The sequence below is a fragment of the Vombatus ursinus genome, unplaced genomic scaffold (genome assembly GCF_900497805.2).
Source record: "Vombatus ursinus unplaced genomic scaffold, bare-nosed wombat genome assembly UNPS02014817.1, whole genome shotgun sequence".
In the NCBI taxonomy this organism is placed as follows: Eukaryota; Metazoa; Chordata; class Mammalia; order Diprotodontia; family Vombatidae; genus Vombatus; species Vombatus ursinus.
In genome coordinates this window covers 3,745,203-3,769,447 of record NW_020954595.1, presented here as the reverse complement: position 1 = coordinate 3,769,447, position 24,245 = coordinate 3,745,203, and the positions used below count along the sequence as shown (strand labels likewise).

Below are 24,245 nucleotides of genomic sequence, written 5' to 3'. Positions count from 1 at the left end.
CTGGCTCTTTTACTTACTGCCTGTAGTACTTGGGTCAAGTCACCTAATCATGCTTGGACTCAGTTTTCCTATCTGTAAAACAAAGGAGTTAGAATAAATGTCCTGTGAGGGCCCTTCTAGCTCTAAATGACTTGAAGTTTACTACTATGATCCTATTAAGTGACGACTATATCCTCATTTCACTAGGTCCAGTAGATACAGAAGCAAAATCAGAAATAGTTCCTGTCCACAAGGAGCTTACATTCTACCTCATCAGTTACATTCTACCTTAACACACTTATCAATTTAAAAAAATGACAAAACCAATTGTCACACTAGGGTCACTAAAAGTGGGGGAACAGGACAGGCTTTTGTAGGAGGGGACACTTGACCTAAGGTTCTAGGGATGGCAGATATGGAGGAAATGCATTCCTGATAGGAGGACCAGCCTATGCAAACATCCTGAGGGAAGAGGTGGAATGGTTGTGTATGGGGAGAAGCAAGTAGGTAGTTTGGCTAGAAAGGAGGGTGCCCACATGGTGTACCTGAGGGTCATCATCTTTTTCCACTTGCATCTTGTTATGAAGAGACAGTCTATGGTCTAATGGAGGAGGCTTGGTCAAGTCAACAGGCTTTCATTAAGTACTTACTCTGTGCACTAAGGGGCACCATAATCCAAAGAAAGGCCCTAGAAAGGCCCTGGCCTCAAGGAGCTTAAAGTCTAATGGAGGGAGATAGTATTCAAACAACTGTATGTGAAGATTCTCTTTCTCTGTCTCTCTGTCTTACACATACACACACACACTCTTATATACATGTGTATCCATATCTATATATGATTACTTGTAGGTATTCTCAGAGAGAAGTCACTAGAATAAAGAGAGATTGGGAAAGGTTTTCTGTAGAAGGTTGGATTTTAGCTGGAACTTGAGGAAAGCCAGCAGGTAGAGGTGAGGAGAGAGAACATTCCAGGCGTGGGGTATAGTCAATGAAAATACTCAAAAGCTGGAGATGGAAGGCTGTGTAGGAAGCACATGGAGGCCATTGTCATGGATCATTCATTGGCTCTGTGAAGGGTGTAAGAAGACTGGAAATGTAAGAGGGGACTAGATCATAAAGAGCTTTGAGCACAGAACAGAGATTTTATATCTGCTCCTGGAGGTGATGGGAAGCCACTGGAGTAGATTCAACAGGGCCTTGCTGTGGGCTTGGGAAGAAAGAGAATGTGTTTGGCTTTGGACATATTGAGTTTAGGGACATCCATTTTGAGGTGTCCAATAGTCAGTTGGAGATGCAAGGCTGGAGGTCAGGAGAGACAAGGGCTGAATGAGTAAGTCTGGCAATCACTGGCATTAAATAATAGCTAATGTTCATATGTAGAGCACTTTACATTTATTATCTCATTTAAGCCACAGAACACTCTGTGAAGTAGGCAGTATAGGTGTTATACGACCCAGGATGAGGCACTGGAAGTCTCAGAGGCTCATTCCTCATCTGGAAGATGGAGGTAAAATCATTCCTGTTAACCGGGGTTGCTGTAAGAAAATCAATAACAGGACGGACAGGAGTGATTCTTAGGAATGATGTTGCATGAAGAAGGTTTCCATTTTTTTTTCACTTGATCACTCCTCGGAGCCCCTGTGTGAGATTTTATCTGCCCCAAGGACCCCCACCATTTCTCTCTGCCCTTGGAAGGCTCTGAGGTCCCACTGACGTCTTGGATCCCACCTCTCAACTTGAGCAGCTCTTGCAGAACTCAGGAGACATCTGAATTAGAGGCAGAACAGAGAGGAAGCTTCCACATCTTCTTCTCCTTCTTTTTTTCCTCAGCCCATCTCAAAACAAATAGCTCCAGGGCTGGCAGCTGCTCTGCAGCCCTGCTGTGGAATTCTTGCCCTCCCAGGGCTCATAATCTAAAGCCTGTTGATGTTTGAAAATCAAAACTCAATCTGGCCTACTTTGACTTGCAACAGAACCAATCCTCCTCCCCATAGGGTTGGACAGATTGGGTATCCCTCAGGGCGAGGGACAGCTGCCAAAACTCTGTTACACATGTGGCAATGCCAGTGGCTGGATTGAGACCTGCCCGGTCCCAATGCCTGCCTGGTCCCCCAGTCTAGCCTCATCTCACTCTCAATCATTTTAGTTGTAGGATAGAGCAGGCAAAAGCCATCCTGTGGCCTTGGGCTACATAAGGAGAGGTCCAACGTCAGGAATTAAGGAGGTGGTGGGCTGGCTGTACTCAAGGCTAGCCAGACCAAATCTGGAACATGACATTCAGTTATGGGCATTGCATTTTAGGAAGAACCGTGGTAAGCCGGAGAGTAGCCAGAGAAGAGCAACAGAATGGAGGCGGGCTCTTACTCCATGCCTAGGAGGATTGGCTCTCAGAGAGTCGACGTAAAGGCTATCTTGATCGTCTGTACCTAGCCGTTTGCCTGCAGTCTTCCCTATTAGACTGTGAGCTCTTTGAGAGCAGGGACCGTCTTTTGTCTCTCTTTGTATCCCTAGCACTTAGCTTGGTGCTGGGCATGGAGCAGATGCTTCATAAAGGCTTGTTGACGTGACTGACCGGGGATGAGAAAGCTTGAGGGAGATATGATTGTCACTGAGCTTCCTTTCGCTTCTATTCTACCATATGACTAAACACCAGGCCAGAGTTCAGAACATCTCAGCCGACTGCCCCCAGCTCCAGAGCTCTGTGTTCCGTGAATTCCACTGCAGCACTTCATTCTTCAAACCTTATTTCTCTAGGTTTCAAAAGGAGGCAGCAATGCTTACTTCTGGACTTCAAGTCCTTCTAAAAAACAGTGTCCTTGACCTTGAAGGTCAAGTTTCAAGTTCACAGAGTATTGTCTGGAAGAAAGATTAGACTTGTTTCATTTGTCCCCAATGGACAAAGCTCAAGAACAACAGGTAGAAATTGCAATGAGGCAAATGTAGATTGGAGGTCAGGAAGTGGGTCCTGACAATAAGAGCTGTCCAAGGAAGGGATAGTCTTCTTCTAGCAGCAGCACAGTCGATGACCACTTGCCAGATATATTATAGTTAGTCAGTCTATAAGTACTTACTAAACACCTACTATGAGCCAGGCACTGTGCTGAGTAGAGGGGATACAAAGAAAGGCAAAAGACAGTTCCTGCTCTGAAGCTCACAGTCTTTGCTGAGGATGAATATTAAACCAGAGTTTGCCAAAGTTCTTTGCATCTCTGGAATTCTGGAGTTCTAGAATTGTTCTCTGGAAATGAGAGATGTTATTTTGCCAAGAACAAATGGAATTTGGATGTTCAGTTGGTCTGAAAGTTATTCAAGGGATTAAAGATGCTTATCCTGGGGTGGGGGGGGTTGGGGATTGTCCTTCTCTTCCTTCTAAAAGACCCACTTTGGAGAAAGCTCTGGGGAAACCCTGGAATGAACAATGAGCTGGCTACGGAGCTGTTACAGGCACATACACTAGTTGAGAGTCTCTAGTGAAATCATAATGAATCCCACAAGTTCCAAAGTTATTAATGAAGGTTCCTACTGGGCCCAGTCACGACCTGGAGGAGACCAAGTTTGATACATGGGACAAGATGGGATGAAGCTGGGGAGAAAGTCCTTTCCAACTTTTTTTTAATTGCTATCCATTGCCCTTCAGAACGTTTTCATCCTCAATAGCACACATTTCAAATTGTTCAATAGTTATGAACTTAATAAATCAGATTTTTTTTCACATTCAAGGAGTAGAGACATTGTTCTTCTTCTTTTTTTTTTTACATTGTTCTTTTGAAGAACTGGAGGACCAGAAGTAAGTATTGCTGCCTCCTTTTGAGATCTAGAGAAATAAAGTCAGAAGGAACAAGTGATAGGCAGTGAGATGGTACAATGAATAGAGCATTGGGCTTCTTGTCAGGAAGACCTGAGTTCAAATTGGACCTCAAACTCTTACAAGCTGTGAGACCCTGGGCAAGTCACTTAACTTCTGTTTTTCTCAGTGTCCTTATCTGTCAACTTGGTATAATAATAGCATCTACTTCCCAGGGTTGTTATGAGGGTAAAATGAAATAATTATAGGTGTTTAGCACAGTGCCTGACACATTATAAATACCAAATAAATGTTTTTAAGTCATTTTTTCAGTCATGTCTGACTCTCTGTGAGATTTTCTTGACAGAGATTATTGTAGTCATTTGCCATTTCCTTCTCCAACTCATTTTACAGATGAGGAAACTGAGGCAAACAGGGTTAACTGGCTTGACCAGGGTCACACAGCTAGTAAGTGTCTGAGGCCGGATTTGAACTTGGAAAGATGAGTCTTTCTGACTCCAGGACTAGCACTCTATCCATTGCACCATCTAGCTGCCCCAAATGTGAGCTATTAATATTAGATATTTGGTGGAATACATGAAACATGGAAATGCTGGAGCTGGATGGAGGTCAGCTGGGATGCTCTAGACTGAGCTGGTATTCATTCATATGGTAAAATAAAATCCCAAGACTAAGGACCACATAGCTGGAAAGAAGTCCAGTCCAGTCCAACTTATAGTTCATTCAGTCAGTTAGTAAGCATTTATTGAGCACCTATCATATGTAAGGCACTGTGCTAAGTGCTGGGGATACAAAGAAAGGCAAAAACACAGAACTTACCTTCAGGGGACTCAAATTCTAATAAGGGAAAACAGACAACATGTAAAATACATGCAAAGGTGTCACCAAGCCTTGTTTAGAAGATTTACAGTGAAGATCAGACTTCTTCCTTTCCAGGCAGCACATTCAGATTCTGGGCAGCTCTAATGATTCAGAAGTTTGTCCCTCTGCCCCCTAAAATTGAACCCACATTCTCCTCTTTTAAACTTCTCTCAGTTGTTCCAATGTATAACTTCTGGCATCAAACAGAATAATCTTCCCAAATATTTAGGCAGAAAAATAATAATCAAAACAAAACAAACAAAAACCAAGAGTTTATTAAGTACCTACTATGTTCCAGGCACTGCACTAAGGGATGTGCATGTGAAGAATGGCAAAAACAACCCCTTACCTCACAGAGCTCACAATCTAATAGTATATGATGAAAGGATTCCCAGACAGTTTTGATTGACCCTTAAGTCGGCTCTAAGCTCAGTTTTCCCAGTTGTTTCAATGCCCCCTGTGTGACAGTGTGATTTTTCTGGTTTAGAAAAGGACATGGAGTTGAGCAAAAATTTGGAGACTCACACTGCTACTAGAACTCAACATCTCAGTCCAAAGTGAATCACCCAGGAGCACTAAGGGATTAAGTTACTTGTCCAGTAACACACAGTCATATGTGTCAAATGGCCCCGAACCCAGGTCTTCCCCAGTCCTAGCTCAGTTCTATCCACTGTGTCACACAGCCTCTCAATCCTTTCCATAGCCAAGGGGACCGGGAATTAGATGTGTGTTTCTCTCCCAGGGAGTGGGAACTCAGTCAATGGAGGGGCTTCTTCCTAAATGCTCTGAGAAAATGACAAATCCTTTCTTTTCTCTTTCTGTTTCAAGAGACTTCCTGAAAGCTGGAGATAAGGAGAATATTTTCAATGCTGACCATTTCCCGCTCTGGTACCGAAGAGCAGCTGAGCAGATCCCGGGCAGCTTTGTCTACTCCATCCCGTTCAGCGTTGGTCTGTATTGCTGTTATGTTTTAAATATTCACCCGTGCAAAACACAAGACTGAGTTGAAATGATTCATAATAGAAACTCAGTTATTAGGAATCAACAAAGAATTGTTTAGCCAATGTGTAATTAGTAACCAGGCTCCCAAGTCTTAGTACCCCAAACAAAGCAGTGATTTGGCCTAAGGCTATTGTTAACTAAGAGAGGGCCTTCCCACCCCTAGCCATATGCACAGTGGAAAGCCATACTGGCACTTTGTTGGGAAAAGCTGAAGAGAAAAGGGTCAACATCCATAATGGCTTTAATGAACAACAAGAACAATAGGTCTGTTCACAGAGATGGAGAACAAAGTCAGACATCCAAACAGCCTCCCTTCCTCCTCCCATTGGAGGGCCAACTCAATGCAACTTGCTTAAGGGACCAGCCTATTTGACCCTGTTGTCCATACATCTCCATCCTGGATTAAGTCTCATGTTCTCTATCAGACAATCTGTACCCACATCTTGCCTCAGATGCTTGCTAGGTGCATGACCTTCGACAACTTCACTTCCCTACCTTGGCTCCCCATTTTCTTTCTATAAAATTAAGGACTGGATTAGATCCACCAATCAATCAACATTTATTAAGTGCCTACTGCACTGTATACAAAAGGAGGTAAAAGACAGTCTCTACGCATTCTAATCCCTCCTCCATTCAGCCTCCAAAGTGATTTTATTAATATACAGGTCCAAATATTCCATCCCCCAACTCAGTAAACTCAAGTGGCAACCTACTGCCTCCAGGATCCAATGTAAATCCTCAAATACCAATACAAAGCCCTTTATAACTTGTTCTTCTTTTTTATATTTTACTCTTTACCACTTTGGTGGCTGAATGGAGGAGAGATTAGCATGGGGAGACACTTGAGACAGGTCGACCCACCAGCAAGCTATTGTAATAGCCTGGCTGTGTGGTGATGAGAGTCTGCACCAGAGTGCTAATAGGGTCAGAGGAGAGAAGGGGCCATAATAAAGAGACGTTACAAAGGTGAAATCGCCAGGTCTTGGCAACAGATTAGATATGGGGTGTGAAAAAACATAAGGAGTCCAAATCGACTCCTGGGTTGTGAGCCTGAGGGACTGGAAGATGATGTTGCCTTTAACAGTTACAGAGAAGTTAAGATGGAGAAGGGTTTAGGGAAAAGATGGTAAGTTCTGTTTCGGGCGTGTTGAATTTAACATGTCTACTGGACATCCAGTTGGAGATGTTGGAGAAGCAACTGGAAATGTGAAACTGGAGGTCAGCAGAGCCATTGGGATCACATAATTAGACTTGAGAATCATCAGAACAAAGGTGATAATTGAATCCATGGGATCTGATTAGATCGACAAGTGAAATAGTACAGAGGGAGAAGAGAAAAAGCCCAGGACAAAATCCTGAGGGTCGTGTATGTTAGAAGGCATGATCTGGATAAGAATCCAGGGAAGGAGACCGAGGAGTGGTTAGATAGATAGGAAGAGAACACGGGGAGAGTGGTATCCTGAAAACCTAGAGAGAAGAAAGTATCAAAGAAAAGGGAATATGAAGGTGGAGAGGGAATATGAAGGACACCATTGATTAATAATGTCAAAGGCCACTAAGAATTTTTTTCTAAAGAAGAGCATTTTAGTTTCCCGTAATGCTTGGAGGATGAAACTTTAGCTTTAACTAAATCTTTGGATTATCTTAATGCTAAAGGGGGCGATGTGTTAGAGTGTTTTATTTGATTTTTAAGTTAAAAATCTGTCTAAAGTTTGTTAGTCAGTCAACAAGCCTTTATTAAATGCCTCCTACTACCTGGCACTAGATGAAACAAAAAGAAAGGCAAATGACACCACCCCTGTCCTCAAGGAGCTAATATTTTAACAGAGGAGTCAACATGTCAATAACCATGTACAAGTAAGAAATAGACAGTATAAAGGGGAGCTAAGCAACGGAAGTCATCAGCATCAAGGGAAATCAGGAAAGACTTCTTGTAGGTGATGTTTTAATCTACCTCCTTTGTTAGTCAATTCTCCTCTAATTGACATTACAGTGGTGCTTCTTTTAGAAGAAAGTAAGTGTTTCTGAAGGGTAGTTGTCACCACAGAGGACTGAGGAAGGTGAAATTGTGACTGTAGCCTGAACTGAATCTCACCTGACTTCAGGACATTCCCTAGAAGATGACAAGTGTGTTCAAGAGTCCAATCTCTAGGCTTTTTTCCCATGTAATTATTTTCCCCAACATCAATCTTTGGTTACAAAATCTAGTCGATGGCAGATCTTGGTTTGTGTTAATTGAGTTCTGACCTTTAACTGTACTTTAAATTTAACTATCTTAACCAAAAAATTCCCTTTATTCTCAGCAGTGACAGATAACAAAATTACCAAACACTTAAATTCCTTTTGGGAACAGGTCTTTTTTTTTTTTTTTTGAATCAGCCAAAAGTATATAAATGGGAAAAATCTCCCTTGCTTTTCACATCTGAATCCTGAATCTGGGTGTGCCCCAGAGGAGTTTTTGGTGCTTATTTCCTACCAGATATAGAGCAAGATACAGTTCTTCCTTTCCTTGGCATTTGGCCTGATTGAATCACAGAATCAATATCTCAGTTAGAAGGGACCCTGGATGCTGTCTATCTACCTGACCAAGTATCTTTCTGTAACACAACTGGCACGTGGTCATCCCCCCGGTGTTGGGCTAAAAGGAAAGCCCCTAGTGATGGAGAACCTGCCATCTTTTGAGGTAACCCATTCCACTGGAAAAAGGTTCTCATTGTTAGGAAGTTGTTCGTAACATCAAACACATAAATGTGTTTCTTCCCCTGCTTTTCTTGGTTCTTCCCTCTGAGGCCAAGCAGAATAAGTCTAAACTCTCTTTCACATGACAGCCTTTCAAACTCTTTAAGACAGCCATCATGCCATCAATCCTCATGAAATCTTTATGCATTATAATAGTCATCATTTAGACTCAAGGGAATCCAGTTCTTTTCTCTTTAATATGGATGGAATAGGAAACAGAATCAATCATCCATTTATTCCACTTTTTTTTTTGAGTCGATGTGAATAGTTGCAGAGAGGGAGATTTAGGTTTGATACAGGGCAAAGCTTTCTAACAAGCAGAGGTGTCCTAAAGTCTAATGGGCTGCCTTGGGAAATGATAGATTCCCCTCTCACTGGAGGTCTTCATTCAGAGACTCAATGGCTACTTGTCAGGGATATTGTAGGGTTTCTTGTCCAGGTTTGAGTTGGACTAGATGATCGTTCCAACCCTGAGATTCTGTAATTTTATTAAAAAGTTCAGGTCTCTGAGTTAGGAGCCCTGGGATCTAGTCCTGGCTTTCTGTGTAACCTTGGACAAGTCATATGACCTCTCTGGGATTCAGTTTACTTATTTCTAGAAAAAATCTATTAAACCAGGTGATTTCTAAGATGCTGGGCTGTTTTGACATTCTGCAATATTGATTCCAGGACACCAGAGAGAGTTTTACTTCCTTATATAGTGTTTGGCTACCTAGAAGAAGAACCCAGATAATTTCCATATGATGTGTGATGTCACTGCTTTGGTGGCATTCCAAATCAATATTTGGCAACTTGCCCCTTTGCGGTCTGTAACCATCAGGAATATCCAAGAAGCTATTAATGAGTCTTTGGAGTAAGCATCACATTCTTGTTTTATCCATATTTGGAATAGATGTGCCCAGAAACCCAGGGCTTTCAATAAGATTTTACAGGTCAGTCCATTCTGAACCAAGAAATCAGAGCCAATGCTCCCAACTCATTTGAAAACTATTTCCAAACTTCTTGTCCAGCTGCTATCCCATGACGTGTCTTTGTGGACAGAATATAAATATGTCTATTGAGATAAGTAAACACGGGGGCAGTGATTATGTGCTACTCAATATGCTGTATGTTCTAGATTGTAAAGAATTCTAGGACAAAGGAGAAAAATAAACTGAGGTCCAGACCCAAGTCTGGTGATAGCCAATCAGGTCTACCGGAGTTTCCAAAGTAGTCACATCTCAATGGTACTCTTATGACCTAAGAAGAACCAGAGGATGTTAGGGTTGGGAGGATCTTCTGTGGCCTGAATTAGAATCCCTTCCTTGACTATGTCTATAAGGGGCTTTCCAATCACTTCTTGAAGACTTTCAGTGAGAGGAACCCACTATCTCCCAAAGAAGGCTGTCTTACTCTGGGACATCTCTAGTTGTAAGAAATCTCCCTTTCCCCTTACATTGAGGCTACATTTGCCTCTCTGCTGCTTTTACCCAAGGATTCTACTTCTATCCTCTGGGGCCAAGAATAAGTACATCATCCCCTTTCCGCATGATGGCCCTTCAAATATTTTAAGGCAGTTACTCTCCCCATTCCATTCCAAAATTTCTTTTCTCCAGGCTAGGTAGCCTCAGTTCCTTCAAAAGCTCCTTCTATCAGTATGAACTCAAGGACCCTCAATATCCAGGTAGATTTTGTGGAAGCTCTCCAGTTTATCAATCCTCTTCCTAAAATGCGGTGCCTGGAAGTGAATATAATACTACAGTCATATTTTCACTAGGGAAGTATATTTGGCATAGTGTCTGATACAGAGCAAGTACTTAATAAATGCTTGTTGAGTTAATGACCATCTTATTGTTGGAGTCAATGTTTATTGATACTTTCTAAGATCATTTTAACTTTTCTGGCTATTGTACCAACGTTGACTCTCATCCAGAAGAAGATACCAACAAGGATTACTGAGCCCCAATACCACTTACCCAGCCTCAGCCCATACCAGCCTGGCTGGTGTCGGGCTTAGAATCAGCAAGACCTTGGTTCAAGTAGTGGGGGATACTTTTTTATATGCATTGGGCAAGATGGCCACTGAGGTCCCTCTCAACTCTCAAATTCTATGTTTCTAAAATTCCATGACTTCAAGGCCTGATAATAATTGTATCATTCTGGCCAATATCCTTAACCTTTCTCCACCTCTAGAAACTCTATAGGACCTATCAACTATTCATCTAATAGGTTAGGATCTACCTGGCTGGAATGATCTCCCCTATGAGGGATAAATGTTGAAGATGCCATAAGTTCATGTCACTTACTTCAGTGATCATGGTGGATTAATCCAATGTAATACCATAGCTGTTTTTTCCCCTCTAACAGGAACAGCAAACAAAAGCAATGTGGTGACTGCTAGTACTTCCATCCAACTCCTTGATGACAGGAAATCACCAGTGGTAGCAGGTAATACTCTTGTTTGTTTCTATCCACAAGCAAAGTAAGAGCGCCTTATGTTCACTTGGTCAGGTAACTGATTTCCCCGTCACTGTTGTTCTGCCCAAGGACAAGAACATTTTATTAATTTGTTTTTTTTAAATATTTTATCAGTACCTTATATTTTTTATATCACAATCATTTCCTGGCATAACTCCTTCCTCATCAAGCCCTTCCCTGCAACAAATAAAAAAAATTTAGAAAAACTGAACAACAGAGATAGCATGCCTACATCTCCCCACCCGTCTATTGAAAGAATTTAAGTGTGTTATATTATCATTCTCAGAACAAGACTGATCACTGCAATTAATGTTAGTGTGGTCTTAATTTATATTGTTGTAATTAGTATGTATCTTGTTTTCCTGGTTCTGCTTTCTTTCACTCTGCATCAGTTCATACAAGTTTTCTCATGTTTCTCTCAATTCCTCATAGTCATAATTTTGCAAAGGGATATTAAAAAGTGTTCATTCTTCTTGAGAGCATGATGTTGTCTCATCGACACTGAGGACTAGTTGTTTTTGCACTCATCCTCCCAAATCCACAGGTACTAGGAGAAGAGGCAAGGGAGAATGTTGCCTCAGATGTATGGGAATTTGAGATTAGATAACAGCTGAGAAACTAGTCATGATCTTTCTTTAAAAAGTGGCAGCCATTAGGTTTGAACATATACATGTGGCATCTTTTAAAGAAGGATTCTAGACTGAATGAAGCTGTGTGGGTAAATAGCTACTAAAGGAAAAAACAAATAAACAAAAAGCTGTCTGAGTACTGGTCTCCTAGCAGGAACCTGGCATAGGTTGACAATGACCTTGTCTTACCACAGGACGCATCTTTTTGTATGACCCTGGGAAGATTTCTCTCACTAACAATGATATTCTAGGCACTTTGGATATCATGTTGCATGTTTTCCTAAGTTTCCTAACACTGAACTCTCCCCATCAATGGAATGTGCTGCCTTGAAGGGAAGACAGGGGCTTCCTTGTTCTGGAAGGTCTTCTGGATGGCTGTTTATCCAAGGCGAGGTTGAGGAGGATTCTCAAGTCAGGTACAGATTAAATTAGATGGCTCTAAGTTCCTTCCCGACTCACATTCAGTCAGAATCTGTCAGGGTGATTTTCTGCATACGAGTCATTTAGAATATAGCTTAAAAGAGTCTAGATTTTTCTTCCCATTTGGACTCTGTCTTTGCATATGTGTTTTAATTGGAAGGGACTGAAATCTTCTCTAGGCTCGTCGCTATTATCCCAGGGCAATAATCCTGGCTATGTATAGTCAATTATGCTGTTGCGTGGTAGGTTTGGAATGTCTTCGAGTAGAAGTTTAGATAGAAGAGAAATTTTGGTTCTGGTTAACACAAACGGTCATACATGACTCTGAGTATCTGGGGTTTGTGATTCCCTAATTCTGTCCCTTAGATTGATGGGCCAAAATCAGTGAAGGGACAGACTGCTCCTCCCTCAACCAGCTTCCCTTTGGTCGTATTCTGTTCAACTCAACAAGCCTTTCTTAATCTAGGTGACCCAGTGGACAGAGCGTTGGACTTGGAGCTAGGAAAATCTGAGTGTGAATCTTACCTTAGGGCAGCTAGATGGCACAATGGACAGAGTCCTGGGCCTGGAATCAGAAAGACCTGAGTTCAAATCCATCCTTGGACACTTACTAGCTGTGTGACTCTGAACAAGTCACTTATTTTCTTTTGCCTCAGTTTCCTATCTGTCAAATGAGGCCAGCATTGGCAGCTACCTCCTAGGGCTGTTGTGAGAAATAATGAGATACTGCGTACAAAGTGGTTTACAAACCTTGAAGTCTTATATAAATGTTGTTGTTGCTATTACTATTGTTATCTATATTCCAGGCATTATGCTAAGGGTTGAGGATATAAAGACAAAGATGGTATTATCCTCACTCTGGTCATTCATTGAAAAATCATGCATTATGCACCTACAATGTTCCAGGTACTACATTAAGCCCCAGTATACAATGCTAAAACATTGTATGGAGTCTACCATCAAGGACCTTATGTTGTATTCATATATTCAACAAACATTTGTTAGATACCTACTTCATGCCAGGCAGTGTGCTAAATGTGGGGGATATACTAGGAAAAAAAATGAAACAGTCCCTGCCCTCCAGGAGCTCACATTCTGAAGTAAATCATTCATTCTCACCTATTTAAGAAGCTGACAGTAATTAGAGTTTGCCTGCATCCTACCCAACAAGAGTGAGATTGGCCATGAACAAGGGCAGTTGAGTGGAATGAATTCTGGATCTGGCGTCAGAGGAACTGAGAACAAATCTCTACTCAACTCCTTTGTATCTGTAAGACTATGGACAAGGTACATGATATCTTTCCATCTCCATTTTGCTGTCTCTGAAATGATAGAGGAGTGGGGAGGGATGAGCTAGAAGATGTCTGAAGTCCCTTACAGCTCTAAATCTATGAACTGACTGAGACTAGGGCCAGACCCAAGTGCTCATCCCAGCCAAGGTCAACTCCAAATTGACGTCACATTGCATTCTGGGTTTTCTTCTACCCTAGCAGCCTCTGATCTGGGTCAGGCTGCTCTTTGTTGAAACCAAAGTGCGCAAGTCCCTCCCCCATTCTGTTCTAGTTTAAAAAATATTCCCAAATGCCTCCCATTTCTGAAATGCCTGTTTTGGTTGATTATGAGTGAAATGTGGATTCAGTTTGGACAATCTGCATCCGGACTTCAGAAGAATGTGGATATTCCTAAACACTCCATTAGACACTCGGTCGTAGAACAGCCCCAGGACAGCATGGCAAAGTCCTGCTTGGAGCTTTCTTATGATACTGGGCAAAACAATCAGCCTAGTGACCACAGGGCACTGGGTCAGAAGACCTGCCTTTTCAGGAGATAATTAAAGAGAGGGAGAAAAGGAGAACAAGTCTGAGGTCATCTGGGCAACATGTCTTGTGGGAAGAATGAAGTCAGGAGGATCTGGATTTGAATTTCACCTTAGTCATTTTGTGTGGCCTTGGGCCAGTGGCTTAATATGTCTGAACCTTCATCCTTGAAATGAAAGAGTTGGTCTAACTAAGAAGGGTCAAATACAACACTCCCCAGTATGAACTAGGGGAAATAGTTAACAAAATAAATTAAAACGCAAGAAATCGCAATAATAATGTGGGTTTTCTGAGTCATTATGCTACCTGAGGGATCCTAATGTCCAGTTTAGTGACACCCATTTCTTTTAACACCTCTGGTCTAAATGACTTCCAATGACCCTTCCAGCTTTACCTCTATCATCCTATAATGAGCTAGTTTTGAGCAGCCCAATCCAGTGACTTTAGGGCATAATCTTGATGATGTAATCTCTCCAGACTTGATTTCCTTACCAGTAAAGTGGGGGAGTTGGACTGAGTGGCCTCCAGAATCCCTTCCAGCTCTCAATCTATGGCTATCTAATTCTACAGTCTTGGTGGCGAGGGGAATGATATAGTGAAAAGAGTGCTGGATGTAGAGTGACGGGGCTTGGGTTCAAATTTTACTTACTCCCTGTGTGATCTTATAGAAGCCATTTGACCTCAGTTTCCTCCTTTGTGAAATGTTAGGATTGGAGTAGATGGCTTCAGAGGTCCCTGGTAGCCCCCAGTTTATAATCCCAACCGAAGCTAGTCATGAAGATTTTTAGTGGGAGAGTTTGCTGCAGCCTGGGTCTTATGGCGTTGGTCCCAGGGAGAGGCAGTGGAATGTTTAAGATGACCTCCCAATGACCTTTAAATTTACAAAGCACGAGGAGCTATTTTACCGTGTTTTAATCATTCCAACTCACTTTCAAGTTGCTGTAATAATTAGGTCCTGGTAATTTTTTTCCCCTCTATATCCCCCTCAAATTAAATAGAGATTGTTTACTATTTTAAAATGAAAGGGCGATTTTAATTGGAACAGAGTTCGTGTCTCAGCAGGTAGAGATGAAAATGTGAGGAAGACTGTCCCTTGTCCTCCTGGGGAAGCCAGATGGGGCAAAGGGGACTGACCCTGAACTGAACTTCAATGGGGCTCTTGTTTAGAAAGTAAACAGATCTGAAGGGAAAAGTTGACAATTTTGCAAATAATTATAAAGGAGCCAGCTTGGAAGCCTTGCCTAACACCATAGCATGCTTTGGTATTCTCTAATCCATTTACAATGCCTGGGCCTCTTGGGTGGGGAGGAATTTTTTTTTAAATTTTTTTTCTTCTTTTAAGCAAAAACATTTCGATCCTCATCTGTCACTGACAGCTTTGAAGAGGGGGCAAGCATACTGGGCAGGCTTCCATTGATACATCAGCCATGGAGGAGAAATGAGGCCCATCCATCTTCTTTTCCCAAGGCACCAGTTGGAGTGCCCCTTTTGCTCTGTCTGCCAGCCAGCTAGCCAGCTGCCCCAGCATTTGCATACATTTCCATTTACCAGCTCACTGCAGAGAAGGGAGGGATGTGGAGTCCTTCCTTGTCAGAAGACCTGCCAAGGGTAAACTGAGCTCTGGATTCACTAGGTCAAGCATCTCCTTCCTTTCTTAAGGATCTCCAGCAATCGGACTTGGCAACTAATTCTACATTGCCAGTGACCGCCTATCTGAACTGTAGCAACTCAAGGAAGATCTTGGGGATTTCATACTCTAATCTATAAAACAGGAAGAATGATCCTCTCTTGAGGGGGCAGAATGACATAGAGGAAAGAGGGCTGAACTGAGAGGTTGGAAACCTGGGTTCAGATCTCAGTTCTGAAACGTATGAGCTATGTGACCATGGGCACTTTGCTTCAAATATACAAGCCTTGGTTTCCCCATCTGCAAAACCATAGATCTGGAACTGGAAGAGCCTTCAGGCCATGTTGTCTGACTCCCTTACTGAGGCCCATAGACCTTCTCAAGGCCCCAGTGACTTTCTCAAAGTAATCTAGATAGTAAGCATCAGAGGTGAGATTGGACCTGGATCCTGTGACTTTTATCAGGGTCCTTTCCCCTGATCAGCAATGACTCTTTTGCTAATGGGCTGATGGTAGGGTTCAAATGAGATAATGTAGCCAAAGTGGTCGGCAAACTTGAAACACTTTATTCATGTTGTCCTTGGTGTTACCATTTTTTTTAACCTACTTCAGGGCTAGGCTGGGGATAAGCCAAGATAATACAGAAGAGGATTTCTGAATATGAAAAGCAGAAGAAGCTGGAGACATTGCAGGACAGAAGATATTATATCCAGATGTCTTTTGGCTGTGAAAAATCAAAAGGCGCTCAAGGCCTTCTACCCTGTAAGCAAAGTCAGTCAATGAGCATTGATGAAGTGTCTACTGTGTGTCAGGCACTGTGCTAAGTGCTGGGGATAGAAATAAAAGCCAAAACAGCCCTTTTCTTCAGAGAGCTCACAGCCCAATGGGGTAGACAATTCACAAACAACTAGGGACAAGCAAGTTCTACACGGGCTAAGTTAGAGATAATCAGTGTGTGTGTGTGGGGGGGGGTCATTGGAATTCAGAGGAATTAACAAAGGCTTCCTGGAGGAGGCAGGATTTTAATTGGGAATTGAAATGAAATAGGGAAGGTAGGAGGTGTAGATGAGGAGGGGACAAGGTTGCAGACATGGCAACAGCCAGTGAACATGCCCCAGAGTCAGGAGGTGAAATGTCTTCTTTAAGGAACATCAAGGAAGCAGTGTATGTATGTGTGTGTGTGTGTGTGTGTGTGTGTGTGTGTGTGTGTGTGTGTGTATGAGAGAGACAGAGAGAGAGAGAGAGAGAGAGAGAGAGACAGAGGCAGAGAGACAGAGACAGAATTAAATGGAACTTTCATTTTCAAAATTACTTGAAAATATGGTTTATGTTGCATTTGCTTTATGATGTGGGACATTTTTGAAAACTGATCTTGCCTGCGTATGCTCTATTCCTCTTCCTTCTGCCACCAGTAGGGGGTGATAGTGAGAGATGCTGCCGAAGAGGGATTTTATTGAGTTGGTGACATGAAATTCAGAACTGAACTGAAACCTAGTATTAGAACCTCTCAGGCAAGAATTTTTTAAAATTTAATCTTACTTTCTCCATCGCCTTCCCCCATTGAGCAGACAAGAAAAACAATGGTCACTATGAATATGTATAGTCATGCAAAAGAAATTGAGGAAAGAGACAAAGGAGGAGGAGGACAAGAAGAGGAGGAGGAGAAGGGTGAAGAAGAGGAGAAGTGAGAGGGGAAGAAGGAGAGAGGGAGGGAAGAAGGAAGGAAGGAAGGAAGGAAGGAAGGAAGGAAGAAAAATCTGCATTCTGGGTCCATCACTTCACAATATCTGCAAGCGGATATCTTGGAGCCAATCAGAAGTTCATTCAGAGAAACTTGCAAGAACTTTAGATTGGCGCCAGGGTAATTTGATGGGTATGGGGGATGCTACACTGTAAGGCCTGGAGAAGGTTGTCTGTCACTGATGTTTATATCATCATCTGCAATAGCCCTTCATGAGCACAAAAGACTAAACAGACCTATGATTAGAAAACACTCCAAGAAGCTCATCAGAGCATCAGTAGCTGCTAGTTCCATCACTCCAGAAAAGAAAGATTCTGGCTGGGAGGCAATGACTTTCTGAAAGCCAGAGGTATTTGTCAACACTGGCATCCAAGAGTCAGTAAGCTCAATGTGCCCGTTGGCTCTGTGGTACCACAGGCAAGGTTAGCACCACTTCTGGAAGGGAAGGGGGAAGGACCAAACTGCAGTTTAAAATTGCATAGTTTTAAAGACGAGGATAATGAGCAGAATGGTGATTGCAGGCTTTAGTGTCCCATGGAAGACCCTAGTTTAATCAAGTAATTAGAAGTATGGTAGATTCATGAAATTGAGCATAACCATTATTCTGCAGTGTGTTATTTCATTGGAAGTTGGTCCATGTTATGTTATGTTATACCTGGAAAGGCTTCCTGCCCTCTCTTTGCCAGCTGGCTTGCTCCTCCTTTAAGGATCAAGTCAAATATGACCTCCTCCAGGAAGCCATCCCTGATTCTCCAGGTTGGCATTAAAGGTCCTTGTCAGGTCTCAGAAGGCATCTGGTTGTCCCACTCTAATCTTTGCAGCTTGGCATTAATGGTTTCAAGGAGAACGGAATCCAAACTTGTCATCCCAACCCAGTAGGGAACTGCCAGGGAGGAAAAATCCTTTAGGAAAGCAAATACAGTTTGGAGTGTGATCTTTTGGTTATCAGTTTAGAGAGTTGTGTGAGAGACTTCAGTAGCTTTCTCAAGGTCGTAGGTGAGAAACAGAAGTGACACCTGGGTCTTCCTGCTTTTAAGGCTGTTCCTCCATTCAGTACGATAGCTGGAGAGGCATGGCGAGCTGATCCACAGGGCTGTCTCTCATGTCATATCATGTATTATATTTTCTTTTGTTACTGCATCCCATTCTCCAAGACACCCCATTCCCATTTTAAGCCCCTTGAATCAATCAATCAAATAAACATTTATTAAGGGCCTACTGTGTGCCAGGCATTGTGCTGTCAGAGATAGAAAAAGCAACCCAATCTAACCCTTAAAGACAGGCTTATCTATCCTGGTACAACACACAAGCGTCCCTCCCCACCCACCCACACCCCATGCTCCCAGCATAATAAATCATATCATCAGCACCATTGTTCAAGGGAAGGGCATGCCAATTGGCTACCCTTTGGTTCAACTCCCTGTCTACTTAACTCCTCTGACATTCCCTTATTCAGCCAAGACTCCCAAGGATAAGTTGTTTCCTTATTAGAATATAAGCTCCTTAAGGACAAAGACTGCCCCATTTTTGTTTATTGGGTGCCCAATGCTCAGTATAGTGCCTCATAATGAGTGCTTAATAAATGCTTTTTCATTCATTCATTTACTAAATTTTGTATCTTCACTAGTACCATGGGTGGCATATAATTTAATTCAGTCTAGTCTGACCAGCTTTAAAAGGACAAGATCAGCTTTAGTTTTGCTTTTGTATCAATCAAGCCCAACACAGTGCATCCCAAACAGCAGGCACTTAACTTACTTCTGGATTGATCCAGAAGTATCACAAAGCCAATGGGTCAGACACACACACACACACACACACACCACACACACACAAACAAAACAAAACAAAACAAAACAAAAAAACCACGGGATGAATGTCCTCCTTCCTCCTTCTTATTTCTACAAGAATTCACTAAGGACCTGCTGGGTGGAAGTCTTTCCATTTCAATCACTACTTTCATAACTGCCTGGATAATAGGAGGACTTTTTAAATAAGGGAATTGTTACATTGGCAATATTCCCACAGCCTCTGATGGCTTTTCAAACACTTAGAGTGTACCATGAGGCTCTGCATGTATTCTGTTAACCACATGGTAGTTATGTTGAATGTACGTTAACTTAAATGACTGAAGTGAAAGCCCAGAAGAGATTCCCTTTCAGCAAAAGAAAGCTGACGTGGTCATGTGTCGGCCACTGTACTGGGAATGAGAAGACCTGGGGTATGAGTCTTGTCTCCCGTGCATCCGCGGCCGTGTGACTGTGGCCATGCTACTCCTCCTTTTGGAGCCTGTTTCCTGGTGGGTAAAATGGGCCTGATAAATGCTTGTCCTTGCCTACCTCATGGAGTGATTTTGAGGAAAGTGCTTTGCAAACCTTAAATAGAAAGTATTAATACTTGTGTATAAATCACACGGTGAGCTTTTGTTTTGGAGGCTTTTAAATTCATCATTTTGATCCAATGAAGAATACTTTCTCCCTACTTTTCTGATCATTCTCCTTTCTCCTGGCATCATTTGCATTCATATTTATCTTTTCTCTTATGCAATAGGATCATATTGCTGAAAGGGTCCTTCGAATCACTCTTGTCCAACCCCTTCATTTTACTGCAGAGAAAACTGAGGCTAGTAGGGATGATGTGACTTTCCAGGGTCACAAAGGCAGGATTTGGACTAAGGTTCTCTGACTCAAGAGGTAAACCAGATAGCGAAGCCATAAAAGCTTTATTCACATATCTGATGGCCAAATGTACTTTGCTATAGAAAACTGGAATATGATATTATCAGATACCCTCAATACCAGACATTTTATTCATCCTTAGTACAACTCTGGCAACTGTTATCTTTGGGCATAGAGCATTAGTATGGCACAGGGAATTACAATTCTTTGTTGTTGAGGTTGGTAGAGAGAGAAGTGGTGACTCAGGACCTGGGGCAATCAGGAGTCATGCAAAGGACACTACATTTTATAAAAGGAATGCTTTTACCAGGGGACCAGAGTTATCCCCAGATATCCCCTTCTCTAAGCAGCAGTGACACGGCTGGCTTTTTATCCATCTTGGCAGAAGAGAAGAACACGATGGCAAAGGGGATCTGGGCAGCTGAGATGTCCCTGGCCCACTTTTGTTTTTGGAAATGGATTAGGTTCAGGGACTGGCTCACATTGTCTCCAAAACCAGCAGCCACCTTTAACCCTCAGATAGTCATAGGAAGCAGCTGCTGGAATCCCACGGTAGAAGCTGACAAGGACACAGGCAGGATTGAGTTTCACACCATTCCTTGCCATGCGGATAAAAATAGCCCTGAGTTGGGAGAAGCTGGAGCCTCTGTAGTCTAATTGTACCAGGAGGAATTTCAATGACCCCAAGGGCTTTTTCCTCTGCTCCAGGGTGCATCCCCTCACTCAATGGCCTTAGCAACAGGGGCTAGAGGGAACTGTTTCCTGGATAAGCCTGATTAATTCTGAAATGAAAAGAACTGCCAAGCCTTTTACACATGAGTAACCTGAGGCCCAAATAAGTTAAGTGATTTGCCTAGGGTTCACACAGGTTGTGTGTGAGAGTAGAACGATACCCTGCATGCAATAAAGTCTATGCCTTAAAGGAATCTGGTCTAAGGCCTTCAGTCTGGAGCAGAGAAATTAGACCTAGGGAAACCGTGGGCTCCCCCTCCATGAAGGTCTTCGTTGTCTGACGTGTTCTATGTCCATTCTTCCACAAGCATGAACTAGATCATAGGCACATCAGTCTTGATTTCGATGGGATCTCGAGGCCCTCTTGCCCAATGCCTTTTACAGATGAGGAAACTGGGCTTAGGGAATTCTGAAGCCCATGAAAGTTGTGACTTTTCCAAGGTCACACAGGCAATAAGCATTAGACGCTAGAACTGTTATTCTTTCTACTGTCCAGTGAGATTCGGGGATGCTGCTTGGTCCAAGGTAATAGGATCATAGAAAGAGACCTGGAAAGGGCCTTAGAGCTCATCTGTTCCAATCCCCTCATTTTACAGGTGTGGAAACTGAAGCCAAAGAGGTTAAATCACTCATCCGATGTCACATAGGCAATAAGTATCAGCAGTGGGGTTTGAAATCAAGTCTTCCAGCCTCCAAATTCCTTTCTCTTTCCAGTACACCACATAGCCTATTAGAGGCAAAGCCAAAATGAGAACCACAGTCTTAACCAGGGCTCCCCTTTACCTGCTCCTCAAGCAATTGCCCTGTTTCCTTAGTTACATAACTGACATTCCAAGGGATCTATGACCCAACCTCACAGCCAATCCGTGCCTGCCCATGGGTTATTATCATCCGTATCTTTCCATAAATTCACTACCCAATATGCTGGGGATTTCTTGTATTCTCTTGCTATCACATGGATACTAATGGAATTCATGGGCTGCCATTAGCTCTCCCTTACACTGAGAAATGGGCTAGGCCTTTCTTTTTTTCTTTCTTTTTTTTTAATCCCCATCATATATATTTCTGATGACATCCTTCATACTCCTGGTTAATTACTTCAATATTAAATCCATGTGAAATAAGTATTTGAAAATAGGTAGAGAGAACCACATCAAAGAAAACCACCTCTGAAGTCAGAGCACCTGGACACAAGTGTAACTTGGTCTCCTGATCTCACCCAGTTTGGACGTGCAGCAGTCTCTCCAAGGCCTGATCTCATTACTAATCATCACCTGCTCTGTTTCTGTCCTGGGCCAATCTGTCCCTGCTGGGGCAGCCTAGACTCATAGGGCCTGGAATTATTTCACACACTTGATTGGTTTTGGCCTTCCTTCAGCTCAGAGCTCCTGAGCTCAAGAGATCTGCCAGCCTCAGCCTCCCCAGCAGCTGGGAGTACAGATGGCCTTGACCCACTGCCTCTGGCTCTCTCTCTAATCTTCTATACCCTCAGTATCCAAGATTTCCTAAAATGTCATGTTCTTTTTGAAGCTTCTAATAGAGTAGTTCCTGATTGACATATTCTTTGAAATACAAATGAGAAGAACATTGGACTGGATTGGAGAAGGCCTGGGTTCAAGACCTTGCAGCATGACCTTGCATAAGGGCCTCCCTGGTCCTCAGTTTCCTCTTCTTTTAAAGGAAGATATTGGGCTGGGTGATCTCTTCCTCCTCCTCCTCCTCCTCATGCATTTAGTAAGCACCTACTGTATGCCAGGCACAATGTTAAGTGCTAGAGACACAAAGAAAGAAGAGATGTCTTACATCTCTTCCAGTTCTGACATTCTCTTGAAATGCACCTAATTCCCAGCACCCGCCCTGGGAGCACCAGGAGCCTGTTGGCTTCAGGAATGTGGTTGGTGGCTGGCTCTTACTCCTGTGTTTACAGATGCCCATTTCCCTCTTGCCACTCTCCTCTCCTTCCCTTGCTCTCTGAACACTAGAATAGAACACAATCTTGACTTACATCTACCGCACCCATTCCCCAGGGCATTGTGAGAGCATGTTTGGGTGACTGAGGTTTCTCCCTACCCGTATCCATCCATTCTCTCCACGGGTCCTGAACTCCATCCTGTGAAGCAGATAGGACTTTCCAGTCTTTGTCATCCACCAGAGTAGCTGAAACCATCCTCATCAGTTCCAAAGGACTGGAAGAGAGAGGTCACTAGGATGCAGTTTGCTACAGGCCTAAGGCCAGATTTTTAGAAAGGCAGAAAGATACTAGTTTTGGAGTCAGATTACCTGGGTTCAAATACTGCCTTGGTCATTTATGATCTAGAGCAAATTACTTTACTTTTCTGAGTCTGTTTCCTCTTCTGTAAAATTAGAAGTGGACGGGTTAGACCAGGTGACCTCTGAGCTCTATATCTGTGACCCCATGAACATTTCACTGTCTTCTTTATCTCCCAGCATGCACAAAAGTTTCCTAAAAATCTTCCATTCCCTACTGACCACTGCATGGTGTCTTATACACACAGTCAAGGTGCTTCCTTCCGTAGCATCTCAGAGCCTGCCCAGGCCAAGCCTCTGCTGAGCAAGCATCCCTTCTGCACATGTGGAACAAGTTGTCCTCCAGCCTTCAAAAACGGCCTGGACTGGCCTGCCTCTGGAGACGGGGATGGCCTTGTTGGAAGTCTTCAAGGAAAGACCAGATGGCCACTTGACTACGTCCAGAAGCGCCCATTCAATGCTTCAACTCCTCTAGGTGCTACCGTCTCCCCCTCGAAATGACTTTGTATTTGCTTTGCCTATATTGTGCATTGACTTATAAGTGTACCTGCTGCTGCCCCACCCTCTTCCTCCTAGAATGTTAGGTCCTTAAGAACAAGGACATTGCATTTTTTTCTCAGTACCTCCAGCATCTAGGACAATGCCTGGCATAAAAAAGGAGCTAATTAAGTGCTTTTTTTTTTAAATTTTCAATTGAATTAGGAATATTTTCATTAGATTGAACCCACAGCTGCCTCTCCAAAACTCCTGACCATTATTCCTAGTTCTGTCTGCCGAGGCTAAACAGAATCAGTCTTGTCCCTCTTACCAGTGATAGCCTTTCAGTGCTTGAAGACAGTTATTAGTCTGCCCTGAGGCTTCTCTTCACCAAGACAAATGGTCCCTACTTCCTTCAATCACTCTCCTGTGGCATGATCTAGTGGGGGTAGCCCATCTCCTTAGCTTCCCCCCACCAATGTTTTCTAACTGATTGATCAACTTTCTAAATATGACAACCACACTGCCCCCAATGTCAGAGTCAGGAAGATGACTTCTTTTCAAATGATGCACAATCATACTACCCCTTCCTACAAACATGGCCACTTCTCCCTTTAGATGAAGGAATAGATGGATTTGAGTCTCTTCATTCTATGACCAGTGAAAATGGAAGTGGGAGATTTCAGATCACATGGGATCCAATGAAGTCATTAATCTTTCTAGGAGAAGTCACAACATAACAATGATGATGATGATGATGATAAAATTGGTGTCATTCAAACAGCTCTTTATAGTTTGCAAAACATTTTACAAATATTAACTCATTTTATCCTCTCAATAACCTTGGAAGGTAGGTTGTTATTTCTATCTTACAGTTGAGGAAACTGAGGCAGACACAGGTTAATTTATTTCCTCAGGGTCACACAGTATCAGAAGCAGATTTGAGCTCATTTCTTCCCAACTTCAGGTCCAGCATGAACTAGCTGCAGAAGAGTGGAGGATCTGAAAAGACCA

At 42.8% G+C, this 24,245-nt stretch overlaps 1 protein-coding gene across 1 annotated transcript in view; it reads left to right on the top strand.

Moving 5' to 3' along the window:
• Nucleotides 1-24,245, top strand: part of CACNA2D3 (calcium voltage-gated channel auxiliary subunit alpha2delta 3) — a 1,008,438-nt gene that overhangs the window by 815,384 nt on the left and 168,809 nt on the right. Inside the window, exons 26-27 of the mRNA XM_027835883.1 lie at nt 5,474-5,595; nt 10,733-10,813. Coding sequence (XP_027691684.1) covers nt 5,474-5,595; nt 10,733-10,813 — 203 coding nt within the window. The remainder of the gene's footprint in view (nt 1-5,473; nt 5,596-10,732; nt 10,814-24,245) is intronic.